The 22,224-nt window shown below is 36.0% G+C and overlaps 1 protein-coding gene across 5 annotated transcripts in view; it reads left to right on the forward strand.

The window, feature by feature from the left end:
• The first annotated feature begins 1,502 nt into the window (after nucleotides 1-1,502).
• Nucleotides 1,503-22,224, forward strand: part of LOC124090050 (vascular endothelial growth factor receptor kdr-like) — a 303,001-nt gene continuing 282,279 nt past the window's right edge. For 3 of the 5 annotated variants that reach the window (XM_058578313.1, XM_058578318.1, XM_058578317.1), the window contains exon 1: nucleotides 1,503-2,041. In XM_058578313.1, coding sequence (XP_058434296.1) covers nucleotides 1,978-2,041 — 64 coding nt within the window. In that variant the 5' untranslated portion in view covers nucleotides 1,503-1,977. The remainder of the gene's footprint in view (nucleotides 2,042-22,224) is intronic. The other 2 variants (XM_046440432.2, XM_046440433.2) reach the window with 2 other exon arrangements.

The following is a 22,224-nucleotide window of genomic DNA, read 5'->3' on the forward strand; positions in this document are numbered from 1 at the left end:
GAGAAGAAACTAGAGAGAAAAGGCAGCTAATTTAGCCTGGGCATTTCTTATACCATCACAAAGTTTCCCTCAGAGGGGAAGAGATTGCTGGTGGGTTCTACTTTGCCTGTAGGTTTTCTCTAAGTTGAGCACATAATAAAAAGACTGCTCTCTTTGAAGTTCTTCCTAACTTTACCACTTACTTCTCAGCCAATCCCTTTGTGTCCACCACTTTGTAGAGTAACCACCAAAATGGAAATTTGTAAAATGGTTCCCAGTGAATTGATTACTGTCCAACTATTTCCTTTATGAGGGCCAATGATGGAAAGTGAAGCATGTTAAAATGAAAAAGACCCTGGTATCTAGGCTCTAGTCTTGAGAGTGAACACTGTGATCTTGGATATGTCATTTTCATTCTCTGTACTTTTGTTTCTACAGATGTGTACAACGTGGAAGGTTCGGTTGGAAATCCCTGGAAGGGCTTCTGATTTTATTACTCCCTTACATTAGTGAAGCATTTTTACATGCATAATCTAATGGTTTTGAATTTGGGGTCTGGCATCAAACATATCTGAGTATGCGTCTGGGTCTCACCACTTCCTAGCTATATGAGGTAGGGTCAGTTATTTATTCTTCCTCTGCTTTAGTTTCTATTGGCCAGCAGCCTGTGGAAAAGGAATAAGGTGAGGGAAGTAGAATTCTGATCCTATCAATCTAGCTGGGGTCAGTGGAGGTGTGAGGATGGGGAAGAGGACACTAAAGGGGTCCCCTGGATTTTCTTTCCAGTTTTCCTGGGAGGATAGGCAGAGGGCAATTCAATTACAGTGTAAGCTCATGCTTAACCCTATTTACCCAGAAGGTTTTGTGGATATTTCACTCTACTTCTTTTTCCATATGTACCCCAAGTCTCTGCCTTCATGGAGAAAAGAGGGGAATGAAAAGTTAAAAAAATATGGCTTCCACATTCCAGCATTCACTCTGTGCCTCTGTATTAACCTAGGGAAAGGTGAATGACCACTATGAACCTCAGTTTCATCCTTTTTTACACAAGATCTCCACTCAATTGTAATTCCCATACCCATCTGCCTCACACTTCCTAGCACTCTAAAAATCTGTATTTCAGTAATTCAGCCTCCAAGCAACCTCAGCAGCGTCTGACTCTGAAGGCTGACGCCCACCTAGCTCCAGAACTCTCCTTTGTAGCATACTCTAGCTGAAGTCTGTGTTTCTTGTCCTTCATGAAAGAAGCCCCCACACTCCTTGGGATCAGGCCCCACTTATCAGTCAAAGGAAAGTCATACTGGGGGAGGGTCTGGTGAGTTCTTCATAGGAGAGAAGGGAAACCTCGCCTCATGTCTTGCTCGCTCCCTAAGTCAGAGCAGCTTTCATATCTAGGGCCCTCACTCAATTCTGTACTCCCTCCCTGCTAGCTGCACTAGTCTCCTCTGACTTAACAGGAAGCCTTCCTTCCCCCAGGTTCCCCTCAGGCATGTCCCACCCCCCTTCCCGGTCTTGAGACAGGCTGTCTGAACTTCCTCCCTACGGACACTCTGTGCTGCCTTCTCTCAACTTTTTCCAGCAGAAAGTTGGGAGCTCCTCAGAGCTGAGCAGCACCTGTAGTGTTGCCATTTGCAGGGAGAGGCACCGGAGGACCCCAACAGCTCACCCTCCATCAAAGGTTATCAGGGAACTGGGAGCCTGGGCGGAGGTAGGGGAAGGCAGAGAGAAACAGTCCTTGTCTAGATTTCCTAGTCTGTGCTTAACTCAGAACAGCTGGGTATCTTTAGAGGCCCTTGGAGGGGTTCAGAGTTGTTGGGAAGAAACTAGCCAGGAACTGAAAATTCAGGTATGGGGGAGAAGCAGTAGAGCCAGAGTTCAGAGGTGAGAAGTGAGAGGGCACACTCTTGATTGCCACACCCTGCCTTTTTCTCGGACCAAGGAAGGAGACAACATAGGAGGGAGCAAGAGCACCACTCTGCCCTCACTCAGCATTCTAGGATGCTTGTGAGGTGCCATGGTTCCCTGGCCTTCTGCTTCCTGCTTGTCCTGCTTGAAACTCCAGGTAAGTGACGTGGTGCCTTTCAGCTGCCTGGGAATCCATGTTTCCTGCTGGATCTCCAACCCAAAAGCTCAACACAGAGAGATTAGGGGCACTGGAGAGAGAATGAAGAATCTTCACTGATCTGTGGCTTGCTAGGCAGACCTCCTAGCCCAGTTCTGCAGATAATTATGGCTGGAAGGTATCAGTCAGGGGTGAAAGAGTGAAGCAAAGCATCCAGAGTGGGCAACTGAGTGTCCCTGGAGTGAGTGTGGCCAGGTTTGTACCCAAATTTTCCACATGGAATGTTTGGTAGTTGTTAGCTTGCTTCCTTCTCAGGGAATACACACTGTGTGAGACATCAAAACAAAAATTTTTCTCTGATGAGGATTTCTTCATTTTTTTCCCAAGCTTTACCTTTCCCTTCTATATTATCTGGCCTTAACTCCAAAACCAAGAATGACCTTTCCCCAGAACTTCTAGGTTGTGTGCGAACTATATGCCTAAAAGTTTAGAAAACAGAATAATTAAAGGTAAAAAGACATATGTGCACTCTTGCATTGACTTTTGGAAAGTGTAACTAGGAAAAGAAAGGGGAAAAGAAGATAGTCTGAATTGTCAAGATTTAATTTGGTTACTTTTTTGGATAGTTATTTTAGATGTGTTGCTGTTTACAACTGTCAAGGGCATTCTGCTCCCAATGTGTTTTAAATTATACTAAAAACCTTAGAAAAAGAAAAGCAAAGCCCTTAGTAAAAGCAGGCACTAGCTTTTGATTCATTCATTGTCCTCTTCTCTGTAAAAGAGAGGCAAGTGAATCCACCCTCCAGAATGTGGTGTCTGTCATACCATTCCCAGCCATGGGTATGCTCAAAGCTCCTCAGGGTCAAATACTTAAAGATACCAGCAGGGATGTAAGGGATATAATACTCTTTCTGTCCCTGCCTTTGCTGAAGGTTGGAGATGGCTTGCTGTGCTGCCTTTATAGTTCTCCAGACAGACAAGGCATTCAGAAAAATCTCAGATCCAAGCTTTCCATCTATAGGCTCTCAGCCAGTTCCTGCAATGCAATAGACTAGTCAGTGGGCAGTAGTAGACACAACTGGAAAATGTGGATAGCTTATCTTTTATTTCCTACTTGCATTTTCCTTCAGCACTGAGTTTTCTTTTGTTGGACTTTCATTGCTTTCTCTCACCCTTTCTAGCCTTACATCAGGAGTCAGAATCTGGTATTGTCAGTATGTGTCCTTGATTGAGTTATTTTAACTCTTTGAACATCTAAAGATTCTTTGAGGTAATTAATTACAACATAATGGTAAGTTATGTTAGTTATTAAACAAAACTTTTTATCTTGTAGAATGGGAAGAGTAGTGGTTGTTTGAAAAACTGGTCTTTCCTTTTAGCTGTGCTGCAAATTCACTGTGTGTCTTCTGTTCTCTAGGCCTTGGTTTTTAATTAGAAAAACAGAAGTGCATACTTTTATTTGGCTTCCATCTTCATTGTCAGGAGAACAAAGAGCAAACAAAGTAAAGTAAATATTGGTAGGAAATAGATAAAATGTTCCATGTTTTAAAGATGGAAAGAGAATATTTTTCTGCCAGAATTGGGTAAAAAATTTCCCAGCTAAAAGAATGGTTTCCCTGGGTACTAAGGAAACTTATGGGTAAAACTTTAGAACCTATGAAAACAGTTCCTAGGGATGCCACACATCTAGAGAGGGTGACTGTAGTCTTATCTTTGAAAAAGAAGGAAAAAAAATACCTGTTGAAGGCTATCCTTTGGAATAAAATGTAGACACATTGATTTTGAAAGCTTTTAGAGGAGGAATCCATAATCATTAGAACTTGTGTTGGTTTCCTGTGGATAGGACTTGCCATAATAGTTCAGTTTCTTTTAAAAATGTGATTTATATTGTCTAAACAAAAGGGAATCCTGGAAACATAGATTTTTGGGGCTGCTGAAGACATTGGGTAGTTAATTTTCCTATCTTTCTTGGAAGGATGGAGAAATTTGGAGATTGGATTTAGGAGAATTTGCAAATGTTTGGAATGATGTCTGATTAGAGGCTACACAAACCATAGAATTGTCTGATTAGAGGGTACACAAGCCATAAGATTTTAAAGCAGAGTGTCTTGAGGACAACATCTAAAGAAGAAAAATACAGTTTGATTTTGGCCTCATTCTCTTCCATATTTTTATGCTACATATGAGAATTATATCAATTATACTAATAAGCAAATATTCAAACTAAAAGTAGAAAGGAAATAGAGTCAATTACATAATTAGGACACAAAAGAACAATATGAATTTTAATAAGCTCAAATGTAAACACTTAACTTTGGGAACACCCTGTCCAAAAAAGAAAATACAAAGGGTAAATTATTCTTTAAAGACAGAATGAGGAAGACATGGCCTATAGACATGGGGGTTTGAAAAGTTATTTTGGGGGGTTTATTTTGAATTTATATCATTGTGCTGAATTTATAGGCAGGTAACACATTTTAGATTAGTTTAGATTAACTGAATAGTGTCTGAACTATTAGTTGCACTTTTTTCTTCATTGGTCAGCCTATCTTGTCATACTGTAGTCTGACTTGGGTCTCACATTTTTCTGTGGGACACTGACAGACTACAGTGTTTAAAGAAGAGATTAAACAGGATGGAGAGTATTCTTGGTAAGTTGTTTTATAAGGAACAAAGGATATTCATATATTTAGCTAGAAAAAAAATGTCCAAGGAGATGAATTGTAAAAGGAGTTTGAAATTTGTCTACAAGTACCTAAAGGGTTTTTTCACATGCAAGAATATTCTGACCATTTTGGCTGCACCAAATTAAATGGGCTGACTTGGAGATCACTGGGATTATTCAGAAAGAGCACAAATTTTACAATGCACAAAGTTCCTATATCTTCCCTGTGATAATCCTCAGGATATTTAAATATATCTCATTACTGTAGACTAATCTATCCTAGGCCCTTCAATTCTTCTCATATAACATGATTCTGAATATTCTCTGTAACAATCATCTTCTCTTGATATAATTTTATTTAATTATGGCTCGATGAAATTTAGAGGACAAGAGACCTCATCCAAGAAAAAATCTTATATTCTTATTGTCTGGTCAAACTATGAGTCAATATTAGGTTCTTTAACTATGATGGGGAAGAGTAAAGGTGGAAGCTATTGTGGGAGCAGAGATGAAGATCAGTGTGATCTCAAATAGATTTTATATTAGCAAGGATTCTATGATTCTATAAAGTATCAACTGCTCAATATACATAGAGTTTACTAAGGATTGAGGGAAGAAAAGAAGTTAATAAATAAAATTATCAGGGATCAGTTCAGAACAGTTTGTGGAGCAAAAACTTGTGGAACCTATAGATATTATGTACCATCAGGTATGACCCTGTACCAATTCAAAAGGCCAAGACAAAAGTTAGCTGGTTCTCAAAGGTAAGTGCTTTCCTCAGGATGATAGGAAGAAACATCTGATTTATGGTGGTTTTGATAAAGGTTTCTAATTGGAAACTTTCAAAAAATCAAACACTTTTCTTTACTGAAACTAAGGAGCTTCTTACCAGAATGGGAAAATGATGTAATCTTCAACATTCAGCTGAAATTAAGTTATTGAACTTCCTGCCTTTCTGTCAAGGTTACAAAAGGAAAGAATGCTGAATCTCTTCAGGGAATGCAAAGTGGGGGCAGGGGCTTGGTGAACTGAATGGTGTAGGGATTCAAGGTTCATTACATATTCCTTGTTTTTGGTGGCCCCAGACTTTCCATTTTGAAGTCTTTTTCCAACTTTGTAGATGTTTCCTCAATTTCTACTGGATTTCCTACTGTTCTTCTTCTGCCTCTCTGTAACATGAAGATATGCATTTGGCCAGAGGCATGCAGCAACCATCCACAAATTTAAATTGAAATCCACTTCGGCAGATTGAGCCTGGTGGTTTTGTTATCAGGTTAAAATGTTATATTGTGTATTGCTGAACTCTAGGATTTTAGAGAGGAGAATATAAGAAAAGTCCAGTGAGTTAGGATTTTATGTCTATACCTGCATTTCCTTTGTCCTTCAATCAGATTTACTTTGCTCTTTTCAATTATACATATTAAATTTTGAGAAGTTCATCTGAAATGATGATCAAAGGTCTAAAATGAAAAAGAAAATACTGGATGATCTCAAGGACTTTTTCCATTTCTAAGAGTCCCTAAGTCTCAAACGTTATTCCCAGGGAAGCTGGGATATCCAAGGAGCAGGAAACCTTATGTTATTAATTCTGCCATTGCCTTTTTAAAAAATATTTTTTTTAGTTGTTGATGGGCCTTTATTTTATTTATTTATATCTGGTCCTGAGAATTGAACTCAGTTCCTCACACATGCTAGGCAAGCACTCCACAACTGAGCCACAACCCCAGCCCCTGCCATTGCCTTTTGTAAGTGTTTAATGTAGTATATTTGAGGGCACCTTCCCTTCAAATAGTAAGGTTCCAATTTATTGGCTTGGTGCCATCACAGTTCTTGTAGCAGTCTAAGAGCCAAACATTTATTCTGGGATACTAGAATTAAATAATTTGGATTTATTTTTTCTATTGGCCCACTAGTAGTATCATATAATCAGAGAGAGACAAAGCTGCAAGGTGACCCTTAGAGTAACCATACATCCCCATTTCCTCAGACTGTTGTCACAGCATGATTGTTAGTAATGTCTCAGTTTGGATGATAAGTTATATTGTCACTTTACTTCCAATATTGTTAGCCTCAAATCCTTGAGTTACAGAAAGGAAAACAGAGGCCTAGAGAGGGAAAGGGATCTACCCAAATTTACATAGCAACTTTATGGAATCTCTGGAAATCTGGCTTGAACCACACACCTGATTCTTAGTATGGTTGGCATTGATCCAATAAAATGAATGTTTACTTTTAATTTGTTTTAAAGAGCTTTTTAATTTGTTTTAAGAAACTCATGCCTCCAGTTCCCTTTGCATATCCCTCAAACCCAGTATGAAAATGTGTTTTCTTTCTGTGTTTTTTTTTCATATTATCAGAACATTGTGAAACAAAGAGCTCTAGGTTTTCTATTTTTAGAATTTCTTAAGTAATTAAACAGGGGAAGAATTTCTTGGTTCTGGTTTTACTGATGAGTCTGGCTATCAGACAGCTCTCTCTCTCTCTCTCTCTGGCCGTATTTCCTCACCTCTTTGTGGAACCCAGACCCTATTCTGGAGAGATTCCATATATAGCCTTGTAGAATAATTAGACTCTCCTTTGCTAGATGCAAGAGATGCTGAAAAGCATTTAAAACATAATTTCATTATCTTACTCCTCCATCATCATCTAGCCAAGTGGTTGCCTAATTTATGCTTTTACATCATTAGCTTAGGAAATAGCTCATTCCATTGCAGGACAGCAGTATTAGAAACTTCTTCCTTACATGGATTTTATATCTTATTTTCCAGTTGCTACTATCCACTAGTCCAATGTATGAACCCCCACAATGAGTCATGCAGAATCTAATTGGTTTCATTCCCCCCATAGTATTCTTCCATAGATCTGAATATGGAAGGAAGTTAACATTTCTTAAGTGTCTGCTATATGCTGGACATATTTTATTTTATTACTTTAATCCTCACAATTCTATGAAGGAGGTATTATTATCTGTATCATCATATCAGGAAACTGAGACACAAAATGGCTACATGGCTTGCCCAAAACAGGCAACTTCTAAGTGGCAGAGAAGTAATATGAATGGAAGCAACCAAGCTCTAGAACACATATCCTTAACCACTAGGCTGCACTGTTGCAATCATGTCTCTTGGTCCTCATGGTTACCTTGCTATGCTCCCCTACTTCGTTTTACTTTTTCCTGTTAATGTGCGATTAAGCTTGAAACTCAATTGGATCTCATTCCCTCTACCTCAGATAGTTAGCAATGAAGCCTTTTGCAGGTGAATGAGATTTTCAAAGCCAGGGCTGAAAATCTGCTGCAGTAGAAAAAGGGAGGGGTGAGCAGGATGGAAAAGATCTTATCTCTGGGAGGCAAACTTGTGGTTCTTTGTTATTCCCTTGGCTCTTTCCAATCTCAGGACTGCCACTGGTCATAGACATTTCCAAACTTGGCCCCAGTCTGGCTGCCACCTCCGGATAAGAAGGAAATTTATGGATGTTGAATCTATTTTCAGATCCTACTCACTTTAGCTTTGCTTCTCTAGATAGGTTTCCTTAGGTCTTCCTGTGTTCTTTTGTAACTGTGGGAAAGACACTGACAAGGAAGTAAATGGGAATGTTTGCTCAGGTTCAGGAATTGTTTGGTTAAAAAAAGGTCAAGGTATTGTGACCTACAAATACCTAACCAATTTTCTCTCATTGTCTCATCCCCAGTGCTTCTCAGTTTTCTTTTCTTTCCGTTATTCTTTCCCTCTTTGCAAAATCTTCCATTCTTCCTTTATCCAGACGGCAATGATGGCACAAATAGCATGATTTTGGGAATTAGATGACCTAATTCTGGACTTACCCTTGCCATGAACTATAATATGAAAGAGTGTATTTCTCTCTTGGAGTGCCAGTATCATCATCTGTAGAATGGGAGAGTTTGACTAGAGATCATCTTTGAAGTACCATGCTGCTTTGAAGCACTGAGTTCTGCTCTACTTCATTGCCCCTCATGTGTTTCTTTCACTGTCCCCTTGCTCTTTATTCTCTTTCTTTCCTCTGATTATATAACATTTTAATAAGAAAATATCACTTATGTTTGAATTGTAACTGGACTTATCCAGAGTCCATGGGTGGAGACAATTTTAAACACTAGTTGAACACAGCAGCATTTTAAGTGTTTCCCTAAAAACTTATCCCCATGGTCAGATTCAGTGAAAGAAAACCATATGCAACTCACAGATACTGTTAAGAATTGTTGTCTTACTATCCTCTGAGTGTGCATATATATAATTATATAGATATCATATAAATAAATGGGATAACTTATATATAGTCTTTGAAGAAACAGTATGTGTTATTGGAAATGTATTAAATCTGCCATAGTAAACATTTCCTGGGCAAGGTTTAGAATGTCTATGAGTGGTTAGTCAGTTTTCTTTTTTGGTACTGGGGATTGAATCCAAGAGCACTTAACCACTTAGCCACATCCCTAGCCCTATTTAAATATATTTTATTTAGAGACAGGGTATCACTAAGTTGCTTAGGGCCTTTCTAAGTTGCTGAGGCTGGCTTTGAATTCATGATCTTCCTGCCTCAGCCTCCTGAGCCACTTTGATTACATGCATGGGCTCCTGCCTCTGGCTTGGTAGTTATTTTTCATTGCTAGGACAGAATACTTGAGAAAATCAACTTAAAAGATTAAAGATTTATGGGGCTGGGGTTGTGGCTCAGTGGTAGAGCACTTGCCTAGCATGTGTGAGGCACTGGGTTCAATCCTCAGCACAAACATAAAAATAAATTAATAAAATAAATAAAGGTATAAAAATGATGAAAGATTTATTTTGAATCATAGTTGCAGAGGTTTCAGTCCAAGGTCAGCTGGCTTCATTGGTTTGAGCCTGAGACAAGGCAGAATATCACTGTAGTGAGAGTGTAGCAGAGCAGGCTGTCACCTCATGGCAGCAAGGAAACTGAGAGAGGGAGAGGGAGAGGAGAATTGGTGATGAGAGAGAGAGAGAGAGAGAGAGAGAAAGAGAGAGAGAGAGAGAGAAAGAGAGAGAGAGAGAGAGAAAGGAAGAGGAAGAGCGGAGAGGAGAGATCGGGGATGGGACTGAGGCAAGAAATACTCTTTAAGGACATGCCTCTACTGGTCTACTTCCTCCATGTAGGAAGTTTCTACCACTTCCCAATAGCTCTACCACCTGAGCACTAACACTTAAAAAATGGGAGCCATTGGGGAATATTCCATATCCAAACTATAATAATTAGGAAGTAGTCAGGGATTATTTAAGAAGCTTAGATTTTATATACAGAATAGATGTGTTTGGGGCCAAAATAATTGTGATATTTTATTTTATTATGGACAAAATGACCTTTGGCATCAGGTATGCTAGATTATAAGAATGTAGAATAGGTAAAAATGAAAAGTGGGATCATGTAAGTAGATATAATATATTTAAAACATGTCCAGAAAATGGAAATTTTTCTTCAGTACAAAATTGTTGGACATATTAATTAGAAATAGATACAACAATATGTGGAACTTTTTCCAGATATGCTGAAGTTGAGTTTATTTTTATTCACATTGTCCTAAAGACTATAACTATAATGATGAAATTAATGAAAATTGCAAGTGATAATATAATGCATCTGTTTGGATCATCTTTACTCTTCAAAAATTCAAGTTTACCATAGGAGATAAGGAGAATTTAGATATTGGACTCCCTAAACTATAGGCTAGAACAATGGACAATCAAAACTGTCATTTAAAAAAGAATTAAACTCAATTTTACCTGAAATAAAATGTACATTAAATAAAAGATACCTATATTCATGCTACAGTTTGATAAATGTTGACAAATGTACGTGCCATGTAGCTGCCACCACAATCAAGATATAAAAGATTTTCACTATCTAGAAAGTTTCCTGTGACTCTTTAAAATCAATTCTCTCTGCTACCCCCAGGCATATGCAGCCAGTTATCAACTTTCTGACTCTATAGTTTAGTTTTGCCTGTTTAAGTTTCATATTAATGGAATAATACACTCTATATTTTGTGTCTGGCTCTTTTCACCCAGCAGTATTTTGAGATATATCCATATTGTTTCATGTATTTTTACGTATTTTATTTATTTGTTTTTGATGAGTAGTAGTATAATCTGTGGATATTCCATGGTATGTTTATCTATTTCCTGTTGATGAGCATTTTAGTTGAGAATAAATTTACCATCAACATTTGCATGTGGATGTTTGTTATTTTTTTTTTCTTGAATAGGTACATGGGAATGAATTGCTGCCAACTATAAAAATGGTTGCATGTTTTACTTATTTATGAGTTTATTTAAACACCTATTTATATACTTCAGTGAACAATATAGAAAAATCAGATAGTATTCAGTAATTCATAGTATTTACATAACATTATTTTAGAATATTATAAAAAATGAAGGAATTCCCGGGTTTACTAAGGACATTGGCTGACATTTTACTTTCAAAATGTTACATCCTATTTTTGAAATTTAAATCAGTTACAAACATTTGAAATATTGTGATCAAAGCTGCTCTTTCAATGTTTTAAACTCAAATATATATTAACTAATAAAGAAAATTATACATGTGTATGAAGTATGATGTGATATTTTCATCTGTATACATTGCTTAATATTTAAATCAGGTTAAATGTTTCTATCTCCACAAATGTTTACTTATTTCTTTATAGTGAAAACATCTGATATACTTTCTCTTAGTTTTTTGAAATATACAGTACATCATTGATATTCATAATCACTTTACTGTGAAAGAGCACACTAAAATTTCTTACTCCTAGCTAATTATAATTTCATACCCATTGATTAAATTTTCTCCATCCCTTGTTTCTCCACACTCTCTCCAGCCCCTAGCAACTGATATTCTACTCTCAACTTCTATAAGATAAACTTTTAAATTCCTTATGTGAGTGAGCATGCAGTACTTGCCTTACTGTATTTGGTTTCTTTCACTGAATATAATTATACCCAGTTCCATCTGTGATGTCACAAATGGCAGTATTTCATTCTTTCTATGGGTGAATGAAATTATATTGTATATAAGCACCACATTTTCTTTATCCATTCATCAGCAGATGATTGCTTCCTTTCTTGGATATTGTGAATAGTGCTGCAGATGTGTGGGAACACAGATGTCTCTGACATATTGATTTAATTTCCTTCAGATATATATCCATTAGTGGGATTTCTGGATCATATACTACCATTTTATAATCTGACCAGCAAGCGAATGAAAGTTCCAGTTGTTCAAATGTCCTCAGCAATACTTTTTGTTGTGTTTGTAATTTTAAAATTCTGGTGGATTTGTGGTGGTACTTCACAGCAGTTTTTATTTGAATTTCTCTGATAATGAGGTTTTTTTTCATGTTCTCATTTGCCTTTTACTACCTTCTATTTTAAAGGCAGTAAATATAATATTTTTCCATATTTGATTGAGTTGATTATCTTATTGAGTTGTAAGAACTTTTTTCTATATTATGGCTATAATTTCTTTGTCATATATGAATTATTAATATTGATCCTACTCTATGACTTGCTTTTATAGCTTGGTAATATTGCCTTTTGACAAGAAGTCTTTATTTAACAATGTTTTCATTCATATTTCATGCTTTTTATTTACTAAGAAATTTTTATGACCCACAATCATGAATATTTTGATGTTTTTCACTTTTAACCCTTACATTTAGGGTTATGCTTATTTTTAGTTAATTTAATTATCTCCATTAATTTGAGGATTGATGATTATTTATTTTACTTATGGATATTTAATTATTTCAGCAGTATTTTGAAAAGACTGTCCTCTCTAATGAATTTTCTTGACATTTAGCATCTTTGAAAATCAATTGACCATATACTTGTGGGTCTATTTCTGGAATCTCTGTTCTCTTCCATTGGTTTATAATACCAGACTGCCTTGATTTAATAACTCTTGAAATCATTTAGTAAAAATATTTCAACTTTGTTTTTGTTTTATAAGGTTGTTTTGCATATTCTAGGATTGTTACATTCCTGGGGCTCATATAATTTATTTCCTTTCTCTGGAATTATTGCCCTGTACTCTCTTTTACCTAATGTCTCTAAAAGTAGCTTTATAGCTTTTCTCTAGCTTTCTGGCTCTTCATAGTGGAGGGTCAATTCCTATAGTAATTAATCCTCTGTAAGTATATGTTGAAGTACTTAACTGTTTTCTTAGAATCAGAGAAATATAGAAAAAACATTTCCTAGATAATAAAAAGGGAATGACTCTATTAAGATTTTTACCAGCCAAACCATAATGCCTGGAACAAAGTATATTCTTAATAAAGAAGCTAATTATATATATATATATATATATATATATATATATATATATATAGATATAGATATAGATATAGATATAGATATATATATATATAAAATCACTCAGACTTCTTCCACAGATGGAGCAATTTGTGGCTTAAAGTGAAGAATCAATTTGTTCAATGTTATGCAGTTACTGGTAAAGTTGGAATTGGAAGAACGTAGGCCCCCTGACTTAATTCTTTCTACTAGATGGATATTATGTAAATAACTGAGCAATTAAATCATTATATATTTTATTAAAAATTATGTACCTATAAATCAGGTTATTATAGCTGCAAATGGATCCATTTTATTTCTGTACACATAATTAATAAACTTGCATCTTCCGAATATGCATTGTATACAAGTCACTATGCTTTATGTGCACATAACATAATCACTTCATCATTTCTGGATTTTAATATATATATTTTTTTGGTTTGGGAGGAATGAGGAGATGAGAAAACCTGTTCACATTTATCGTTCTGACTGGATCTTTATAATTTCTGTAGACAGAGCTTTTTCTCCAGTTTTGTGTAGGGTATAAAGGCAATTTCTATCCTTGCATCACTAGTATTCTGAAATTTGATGTGCAGGCAGCATTCTGGAACTAATTTAGTACAGTGGAACACAAAGTGGCCGGAGAGTTAGGATACTGTTTTCTAGGTATGACTGTTGCTCATTTGTTTTTATTTCAGAGCCTAGAGAAAGGAAGTAAGTTATTTTGCCCACATTTATATTCTAGTATTAAGAAGGAAGACTTGGCTGTTTTCAAGCTTGGACAGAACATGATTCTGTCATGGGAGAAGAGGTAACTCCAGGGAAAGTGTTCCAAGGAGTTCCCAGGGAGAGGCTGGGTAGAATTCGACTCAGGAAAAGTAGAAAACAATTTCAACACATCAGTAAAGGCACAGAAATTTATTCAGGAAAACAAGGAATATAAATTCAGGGAAGAATGTAGGTCATCTCAAGAGGGACAGATGAATTTTGGGGGTTCTTGACTCCTTTAAAGTAAATGGTGAGGAGCAGATATGAGAGTTTGCAGGGATGAAGTGAATCTGCTGATCTCAAGATGGTTTATGGTCATTCTCAGGATCTTTAGGCTAATGTTGTCTCCATTATCTAACTGGTAGATAATACTGGAAAGTCCTCTAAATTAAAGCTGTCTTAATATGTTGTGTCTCTTATAATTTATTTATTTGTGGGCTAATTAACAGTGTACAAGGGGATTTAAAGATTTTCCAGAAATTTGGGAATGGCAGTCCTGGAAGAGAGCCTGGCTTTGGGATAGAGCCTGGCTTAGGGAGTGACAGGTCTGGAAAAGTTTACAGAACTTCTGAATTAAATTTTTAATTTTTTTCTTGTTCTTCTTTTGTGTCTCCTTTCTACCTAATTTCTCTGATCCTACCTCAATTCTGGCATTCTAAGAAGTGAGATGAATTACATTGAGGTTTATCATTGGTTTGGAACCCATCATTCTCATGTCTTTGAGAAGTGTTGCTTCCTTTGATCCCATAATACAGGGCTAACTGAACTATTGCTTTCCTTTTTAACTCAAAATCAGTAATAGTCAAAGAGCATGAATTTGTAGGTCCTGGAGATCTGGGGACCGGGTGGTCAGCTTAAAATGCTTTTAATTTTTTTCTATCAAAGTATAACATGTACAGAAAAGCATACACAGAGATCATAAAGTATTCAACTTGATATGTTTTCAAAAATTAAACACACCTTTATAACCAGCACCTATGTCAAGAAACAACATTATCAGCATCCTAGGAATGGCCCTTCTATACTCCATCAAAATAATTCTCCCAAATATAACTATTCACCTTTTTTCTAATAACATGGAATAATTTCATTTTTGTATTTTACAAAAATTGAGTGATAACCAATATATATTTTTAGTGTCTTTCTTCTTGGCAGTGAATCCAAATTGTCATGGACAGTTGTAGTTCTGTACTTCTTATTTCTATATAGTGTTCCAATGTATTTAAAAACCAAAACTTGAAATGTATCTATTTTTGCAATGTATTGATATAGACAAAAATTGCTTGCTTCACAAATAGTTTTCCAAATTCTCATCCACGTACTAGTCATAAAATTTCTCTATTTTCACAAAAAAGAGAAAAAAAGCAAGATTGATTTGACTTCAAGATCAAATCTAAATTCCTTAAGATCTTTCCTCAGATGCTTTTGACATTAAAGACTAAAAATCTGCTGATGATGCTTATTCATACATAATTTTTTTTAAAAAAAAACTAAGTTTTATTTTAAATTTAATTTTTGCCTTCTTTTAACCTTTTCACATCAAGTTCCAAAAATGGCATTCTGTGTATGGCATGAGTGTGCCAGATTGAGAGGCATAAACCTGAATGATATTGATTTTTAACTTTAGAGATAAAGAGGAAGAGGAAATAAAGAGAAATGGAATTTCAAGTTACTTGTCTGTCACAGAAAAAATCAGTTATGTGGCTCAGGTTGTTTTTTTTTTCTTTCTTAACCAAATCCACTTTTTTATCTTAACCCACAGATAATGATGAACCTTGCCAAAGATCTGGACCCAGGAAATTTATGTCTTGATTGATGTTCAAGTTATTTTTTTTTTAATCCTCATTTTTCTTTGGGTAGAAGTGGAAAACAAGACTAGTAACTACCAACTGTTTAGTTCTTTATCATTTACATAGCACTCCTCATGACCATTCTAAGAGGGAGGGTAATTATACTTTGTCTTTAATTCTATTTTACATAAGAAGAAACAGAGTTAAGAGATTTAGTGCTTTATTTTCCTAGGATGATATATCTGGAAGTACTAGTGTTAGAGCATAAAACCTGAGGATATGAATACAAAGCTCAACTTTCACCAGAAAACCACATTTGCTTCTCTTAGTTTCAAACATTATTATGATATACAATGATTACTCAGATTATGTGCTTCAAGATTGAATACAAATCACATGTTTACAACTGATTCTTAATCTTGCCTTCCTTACTTTACCCTGTATACTACAACCATATTAATAATCTGGAATCATGTCACTTCTTATATCAAGAGCCACAAATGGTTCCTAACTGACTTCAGGATCAAATCCAAATTCCTTAAGATCTTTCCTCAGATGCTTTTGACAATCCAGAATCTCCTCCCAACCTTACTTCCATAACATATGGGAGATCAAGATAGGGAGAGATTTCTCAGGGCAGTAATACATAAATTAATTACCTTGTCTTGTTGACAAAATTGGCCATCTGGATCTCCTACATTAGTCTCTTCCTCTCCCTGGGGAAATGTGGATCACATTGACTTTTATATATTGACTTTGGTAAGGTTGTTGGTTTGTCATATCCATGTGGTCTCAGGATAATAATTACCTCAGATTAATTATTCAGTTACCCTGGTCCTCAATTTCTTGAATCATAATAGAAGAAAAGGCAATTTTGGCATCCTGTGTGATTAGTCCTTTCTTCCTTCACAATGCACTTTAACTATCAGGGCAGCATGGGTCAAGAGGAATGGGAAATGAAGAGATTGTGACCTAGCGGGATTTCCTCAAGAATCATGACAGGTAGTATATGAAATGCTTTGATTTCCTCACTGGCAGACTTTATTGTTATTGACTCCAGGAGTATGATGTGATAGCAATGGAAAGTCTGGATATATTTGGATCGGTTAATGTTCTGTGTTAAAAGTTAGGAAGAGAAAGAGAAGCCCAACTCTGTGGTCTTAAGAATTAGAGAGTATTTTTTGCCTCTACAGAGAAAGAAATGATGTTCTTGCTAAGCTGCTTCCATTGCATCTAGTGATAGTATCTGTACAGTGAGAGGCTTCCACCTGCCAGTGACCTTACTCAGTGTGGGCCCTTGATGTCTTATGCCTAAGTGATTTCATAAATCACTCTTCACATATGAAAAATATTCTAGTCTGGTCTGTAACAGCAATAGTAGGATACAAAGAAAAATACCCAAGTTGGTACCAAAGAAATTCCTTATAGACCTGAGAAGAGATTAACATTGAATATTCGTGGAATTGCAGAACAACAAGATGTAGTGGCTTTAAGGGGCTTTAAAGATCTTCTAAAAGTGTAATTTTCAATAGAAAAATAGGAAATTGGACATGGCTTTTCTGAGTCCTCCCTTCAAACTAAGTAATTATAAACCTTTGACCCTATTTCTCATATGACATGACTTCAAGTTCCCATCTAGTATTTGTACTTCAGGATTTTGGAGCAAGAGACAAGATAGACCTGAGATGAAAGTCCTGACATTGCTCTTTATTAACTGTAATAACATAGGTAAAATCTGTTCTTCTAATTTGAAAAAGAATGGGGAGGTCATAATATCTGTGTCATAGGCTTGCTATAAGGATTAAGTGAGATAGATGGAATAAGCCTAAAGCATATCAAGAGACTAATAAAATTGAGGTTCCCTGCTGGGAGCCATTAGCCAAGTAGGTATGACAATTTCCTTGCCAGCGTACCCCATGTTGCTGACATGTTGCAGTGACATTGAATGTAAGTGACCTTGCTCAAGGACCAAGGCAGATTAGGGTGTTCCCGGTTTTAAGATAATCTTGTTTAGGGCGTTCCCAGTTTAGGTTCCAGGTTTAAGGTTTAAGATTATTCCTGCTGGGAATAGGGCGTATCCTGCTGCCTGAGTTCCCCTTGAGTTCTCACGGGATTCAGACAGTATATTTTGGAGATAGAAGCCCAGTGGAGGTGAATTTGGGAGAGAACGTGGATTTGGGCAGAGAATGTGATTGTAGATGGCTGGTGGGCCACCAAATGCCGCAGTCTGGCTGGGCACAAATGCCGCAGTCTGGCTGGGCACACAATCACGAGCCACCACACAGCTTGTAGATTCAAACAGCAACTCTTTATTCCTGAACTCACACCAGCCATCTACAATCACATTCTCTGCCCAAATCCACGTTCTCTCCCAAATTCACCTCCACTGGGCTTCTATCTCCAAAATATACTGTCTGAATCCCGTGAGAACTCAAGGGGAACTCAGGCAGCAGGATACGCCCTATTCCCAGCAGGAATAATCTTAAACCTTAAACCTGGAACCTAAACTGGGAACGCCCTAAACAAGATTATCTTAAAACCGGGAACACCCTAATCTGCCTTGGTCCTTGAGCAAGGTCACTTACATTCAATGTCACTGCAACATGTCAGCAACATGGGGTACGCTGGCAAGGAAATTGTCATACCTACTTGGCTAATGGCTCCCAGCAGTTCCCCATCATTATGATGATACTCTCAAACTGTTTTTATTAAATATTTATTTTTTAGGTGTATTTATTTTTTAGGTGTAGTTGGACACATGCCTTTACTTTATTTATTTTTATGTGGTGCTGAGGATTGAACCCAGGGCCTTGCATGTGCTAGGCGAGCACACTACCACTGAGCTACAACCCCAGACCCTCTACTTTAAAAAAAAAATTCCTTTCTGCTCTCTATTTGTACCTTTCTTTATCATCAACAAAACTTGTGGTGGGATTTGAAGAGCTTCAGAGAGACTCATCCCTTCCTTTCTGTAAAACTCTTTTATCACTGACACCTGAAATATTAACTATTAGGAAGGTCTTCCTTTTTGTTAAAAAACTGTGGTTCTTATTTGGGTAAATCCTTTCATGAGAGACATTGAGGCATAAAAGACAAAAAAGAATGTATATTTAAGATATACAACCTGATGTTTTGATGTATATATTTTTCAAATAATTACCACACTAAATGGATTAACCCATGTATCTTTACACATAATTATCATTTTTGTTGTGAGAACATGTCAGATCTACTCTGATAGCAATTTTTAAATGTAAAATATATTTTATAGAGTCATCATTCTGTGCAACAGACCCATAGAATTTATTTCTCTCATTTGACAGAAACTCTTTACTCTTTGACCAACATTTCTTTTCATTACCCTTGCCATTGACCACTGTTCTGTTTTCTGCCCCTGAAAGTTCAAATTTTGTAGATTTTATATATAGTTTCGATCATGCAGTATCTATCTTTATATATGTGACTTATATCACATAATATAACATCCTCCAGTTTTACTTGTATTGTTGCAAATGACAGGTTTTCCTTCTTTTTAAAGCTGAATCATATTCCAGTGTCTTTATCCATTTATCTATTGATGGACACAGGTTGATTTCATATCTTGGCAATTGTGAAAAATATTGCACTAGAAGAACTTATAATCAGTTTGTCAATTCTATAGAGCATCCTGCTGGGGATTTGACTGGAACTGCACTTATATTATAAATACCTCAGGAGGAATTATAAATTAATAGTAATGAATGTTTTAATATGGAACAAAGAATGTATCTTCATTTATACATGTTAGTATTTTAGGTCTTTCAGTAAAATATAAAACAGATTTTTTTATTTATAATTTCACACATACATTTGGTTTATTCATGGGAATTTAATCGTTTTTGTACCTATTATGGAAAATATATTTTCCCTAGTTGTAGTATCTAGTTTTTTTTTTTTTTTTTGTATAGGAAAGTTTTTGGATTGTCTGTATGGGTCATATCTTCTCAGCCTCCTGAATTCTAAGAGTTGTTTATTTGATAGACTTGGATATAGAAAGACAATTATTATTTAGAAGTAATGGACATTTCATCATGTATACTATTTGAACTCTGTATTACTCAAAGTTCAGTTGCAGATAATATGAACTGCTCTAGCTATTTGAAGAAAAAAGATATTTAATACAGTGAATTGAATATTTCCAAAATTGTTGAAAGTTGTCAGATTAATCTCAAGGGATGACTTCTATAATAATTGTCATGAAAACTGTTTCTGGGACTGGTAGTACAGCTCAGTGATAGTGTTTGCACTTGAGGCCCTGGGTTTGATTCTCTTGAAAGAGTATACTAGAAAAGTTCTATGTAAATTTAAAAGAATAATTCATGTATAAGAGATTATTATCAACATTGGTATTAATATATATTGATGAGATTTGGAATGAGACACATATGGGTACCTCACTGGAGCTAGAAGTGGAGAATAATGTATATGGAACACAAGAACTAGAGTAGATTCATTTATTGCCCTCTGTGAACTCAGTGGTTCAATAGCTGATTCAACTCCATGCTATTTTTATTGTATCCAGCTACTCCTTCTAGCACTAGAGAGGTTGTTCCTGTTTCAGACAGAGATGGTTTCCCTTCCACATTAGAGCCACAGCCTGCTATAGCTCCCACTACACTGGGGCTGGGGTGTGGCTCAGTGGTAGAGTGCTTGCCTTGCACGTATGAACCTCTGGGTTCGATCTTCAGCACCACATAAAAATAAATAAATAAAATAAAGGTATTGTGTTCATCTACAACTAAAAAGTATTTTAAAAACAAATCCACTATACCCCTCATGAAAATTAAGTTAAATAATGGATGTGAAAGTCCTTTATAAACTTTCAAAAACAGAGATCAGGGATGGGGATGTAGCTCAGTGATAAAGCATTTGACTAGCATGCACAAGGACTTAGGTTCAATTTCCAACACTAGAAAGAAAATAGAGATTTGCTTGAAACAAAAGTACAAAGCTACCCATAGTTGAAGGAGCTGAAGTAGCCTATCCAAGAGATCTGTGGACTATAGATCCGTGAAACCAGGAACAATGTTTTTAGTAATATATACACATAAATAGATATTTAATGAAGTCAAGGTTAATAATAAAAGCCTTTCTCTGCTACTCACTTTTTTTCCGTTCTTTTCATGTTTTTCTTTTCAAAATTTTCTACGTCTTTCTTTTATTTTATTGGTAAGGTGTTTGATGTATCAACATTCCTCTATCTTTGCCAGGAAATGTTTACTGAAAAGCCATGGAACTCATTTTAATTTTCAATAAAGACATAGTTTTCAATTAAGTATCAGCTACATGTATTAGTTCTGAGTAAGGGAGAAGTAGAAAAAATTTTAGGCAAAGTTCTATAGTTATGAAACTTGCAAATTCTCTTAAAACATCAAGATACATAGAAAAAAACCTGGAGGACTTATCAAGGCTATATAATTACAGGCAAGTATCTATTAAACAATATTCAAAAAGGTGAAAAAAGTGGAAATCACCCTATCTAGTTCTAAGGGACTAGCACAATCCTGTTTCAAATCTGAACATTGGCATAAAAAATGCTGTTTACTGCACATATGAGTAGAAATGGAAAAACTGGGTGGTCTGTTTGGAAGAGACTAAGCTATTTGCAATATAAGAGCAAGTCAGAAGACCATATACGCAGAATATAATTGTGTACAATGTGGTTGTGAATAAATGCAATGTGAGGCAAGCAGGAAGAAAATGTGTAGTAAGCACACTTTTTAGCAACAAACAACATACATCTGGTTGACTTTGAGCTGTGTCTATTTTGAATGATGGGTACGATTATAATCCTATAAACAAAAGTAAGAAAGCAGGAATGAGTGTGATTATGGAAAGTGAGATTCCTTGTCTGAAGTAGTAAGCATACAGAGAATAATCATGGGGAGCCCTATTAAAAAGATATGACTTTATGACTTTTTACGGTAAATGGATGGATCTGGGGACTATTATGCTAAGGCAATACCAAAAAAAATAAAGGTTGAATGATCTCTCTGATATGTGGATGCTAAAATATAAGGGTGGAGGGAGAATGGAAGTTCAGTAGATTAGACAATGAAGGGAAGGGAAGTAGGGGCAGGAATAGAAAAGACAGTGGAATGAATTTGCCATAACTTTCCTATGTACATATATGAATATACCAAAGTGAATCTCCACATCATGTACAACCATAAGACTGGGATTCTAATTAGAATAATATGTACTCCATATATGTATAGAATATTAAAATATACTCTGTCATGTATAACTAAAAAGAACAAATAAAAAAAGAAGAAAGGTAGACTAGTGTCACATAAGGTGAAATGGTGAGGTGGACTGGGATCACATGAGGGTTGTATTAGTTTTTTTTAATCAACTTGTCTTCTAGTAAATCTAGAGGATTTTGGAATGTGGAATCTAGAGGAGAAGACTAGAAACAAAGGACTAGACAGATATGAGTGAGAGAGGATAGTGAAGTCTCAGCTGAAGAGGAGGAGTGCAAAAGATGTCTTCTGTATCCAGCATTGTGTGAACCTTTCCTTCATGATAGCTTGAGTACATTAGCAACCCTCTCCAGAGGCTAGAATGGTTAACAAGATGACATTTGATTTT

The sequence above is a fragment of the Marmota monax genome, unplaced genomic scaffold, assembly GCF_021218885.2.
Source record: "Marmota monax isolate L192 unplaced genomic scaffold, Marmota_monax_Labrador192_F-V1.1 WCK01_AAM20220418_F8-fsc00134, whole genome shotgun sequence".
Classification (NCBI taxonomy): Eukaryota; Metazoa; Chordata; class Mammalia; order Rodentia; family Sciuridae; genus Marmota; species Marmota monax.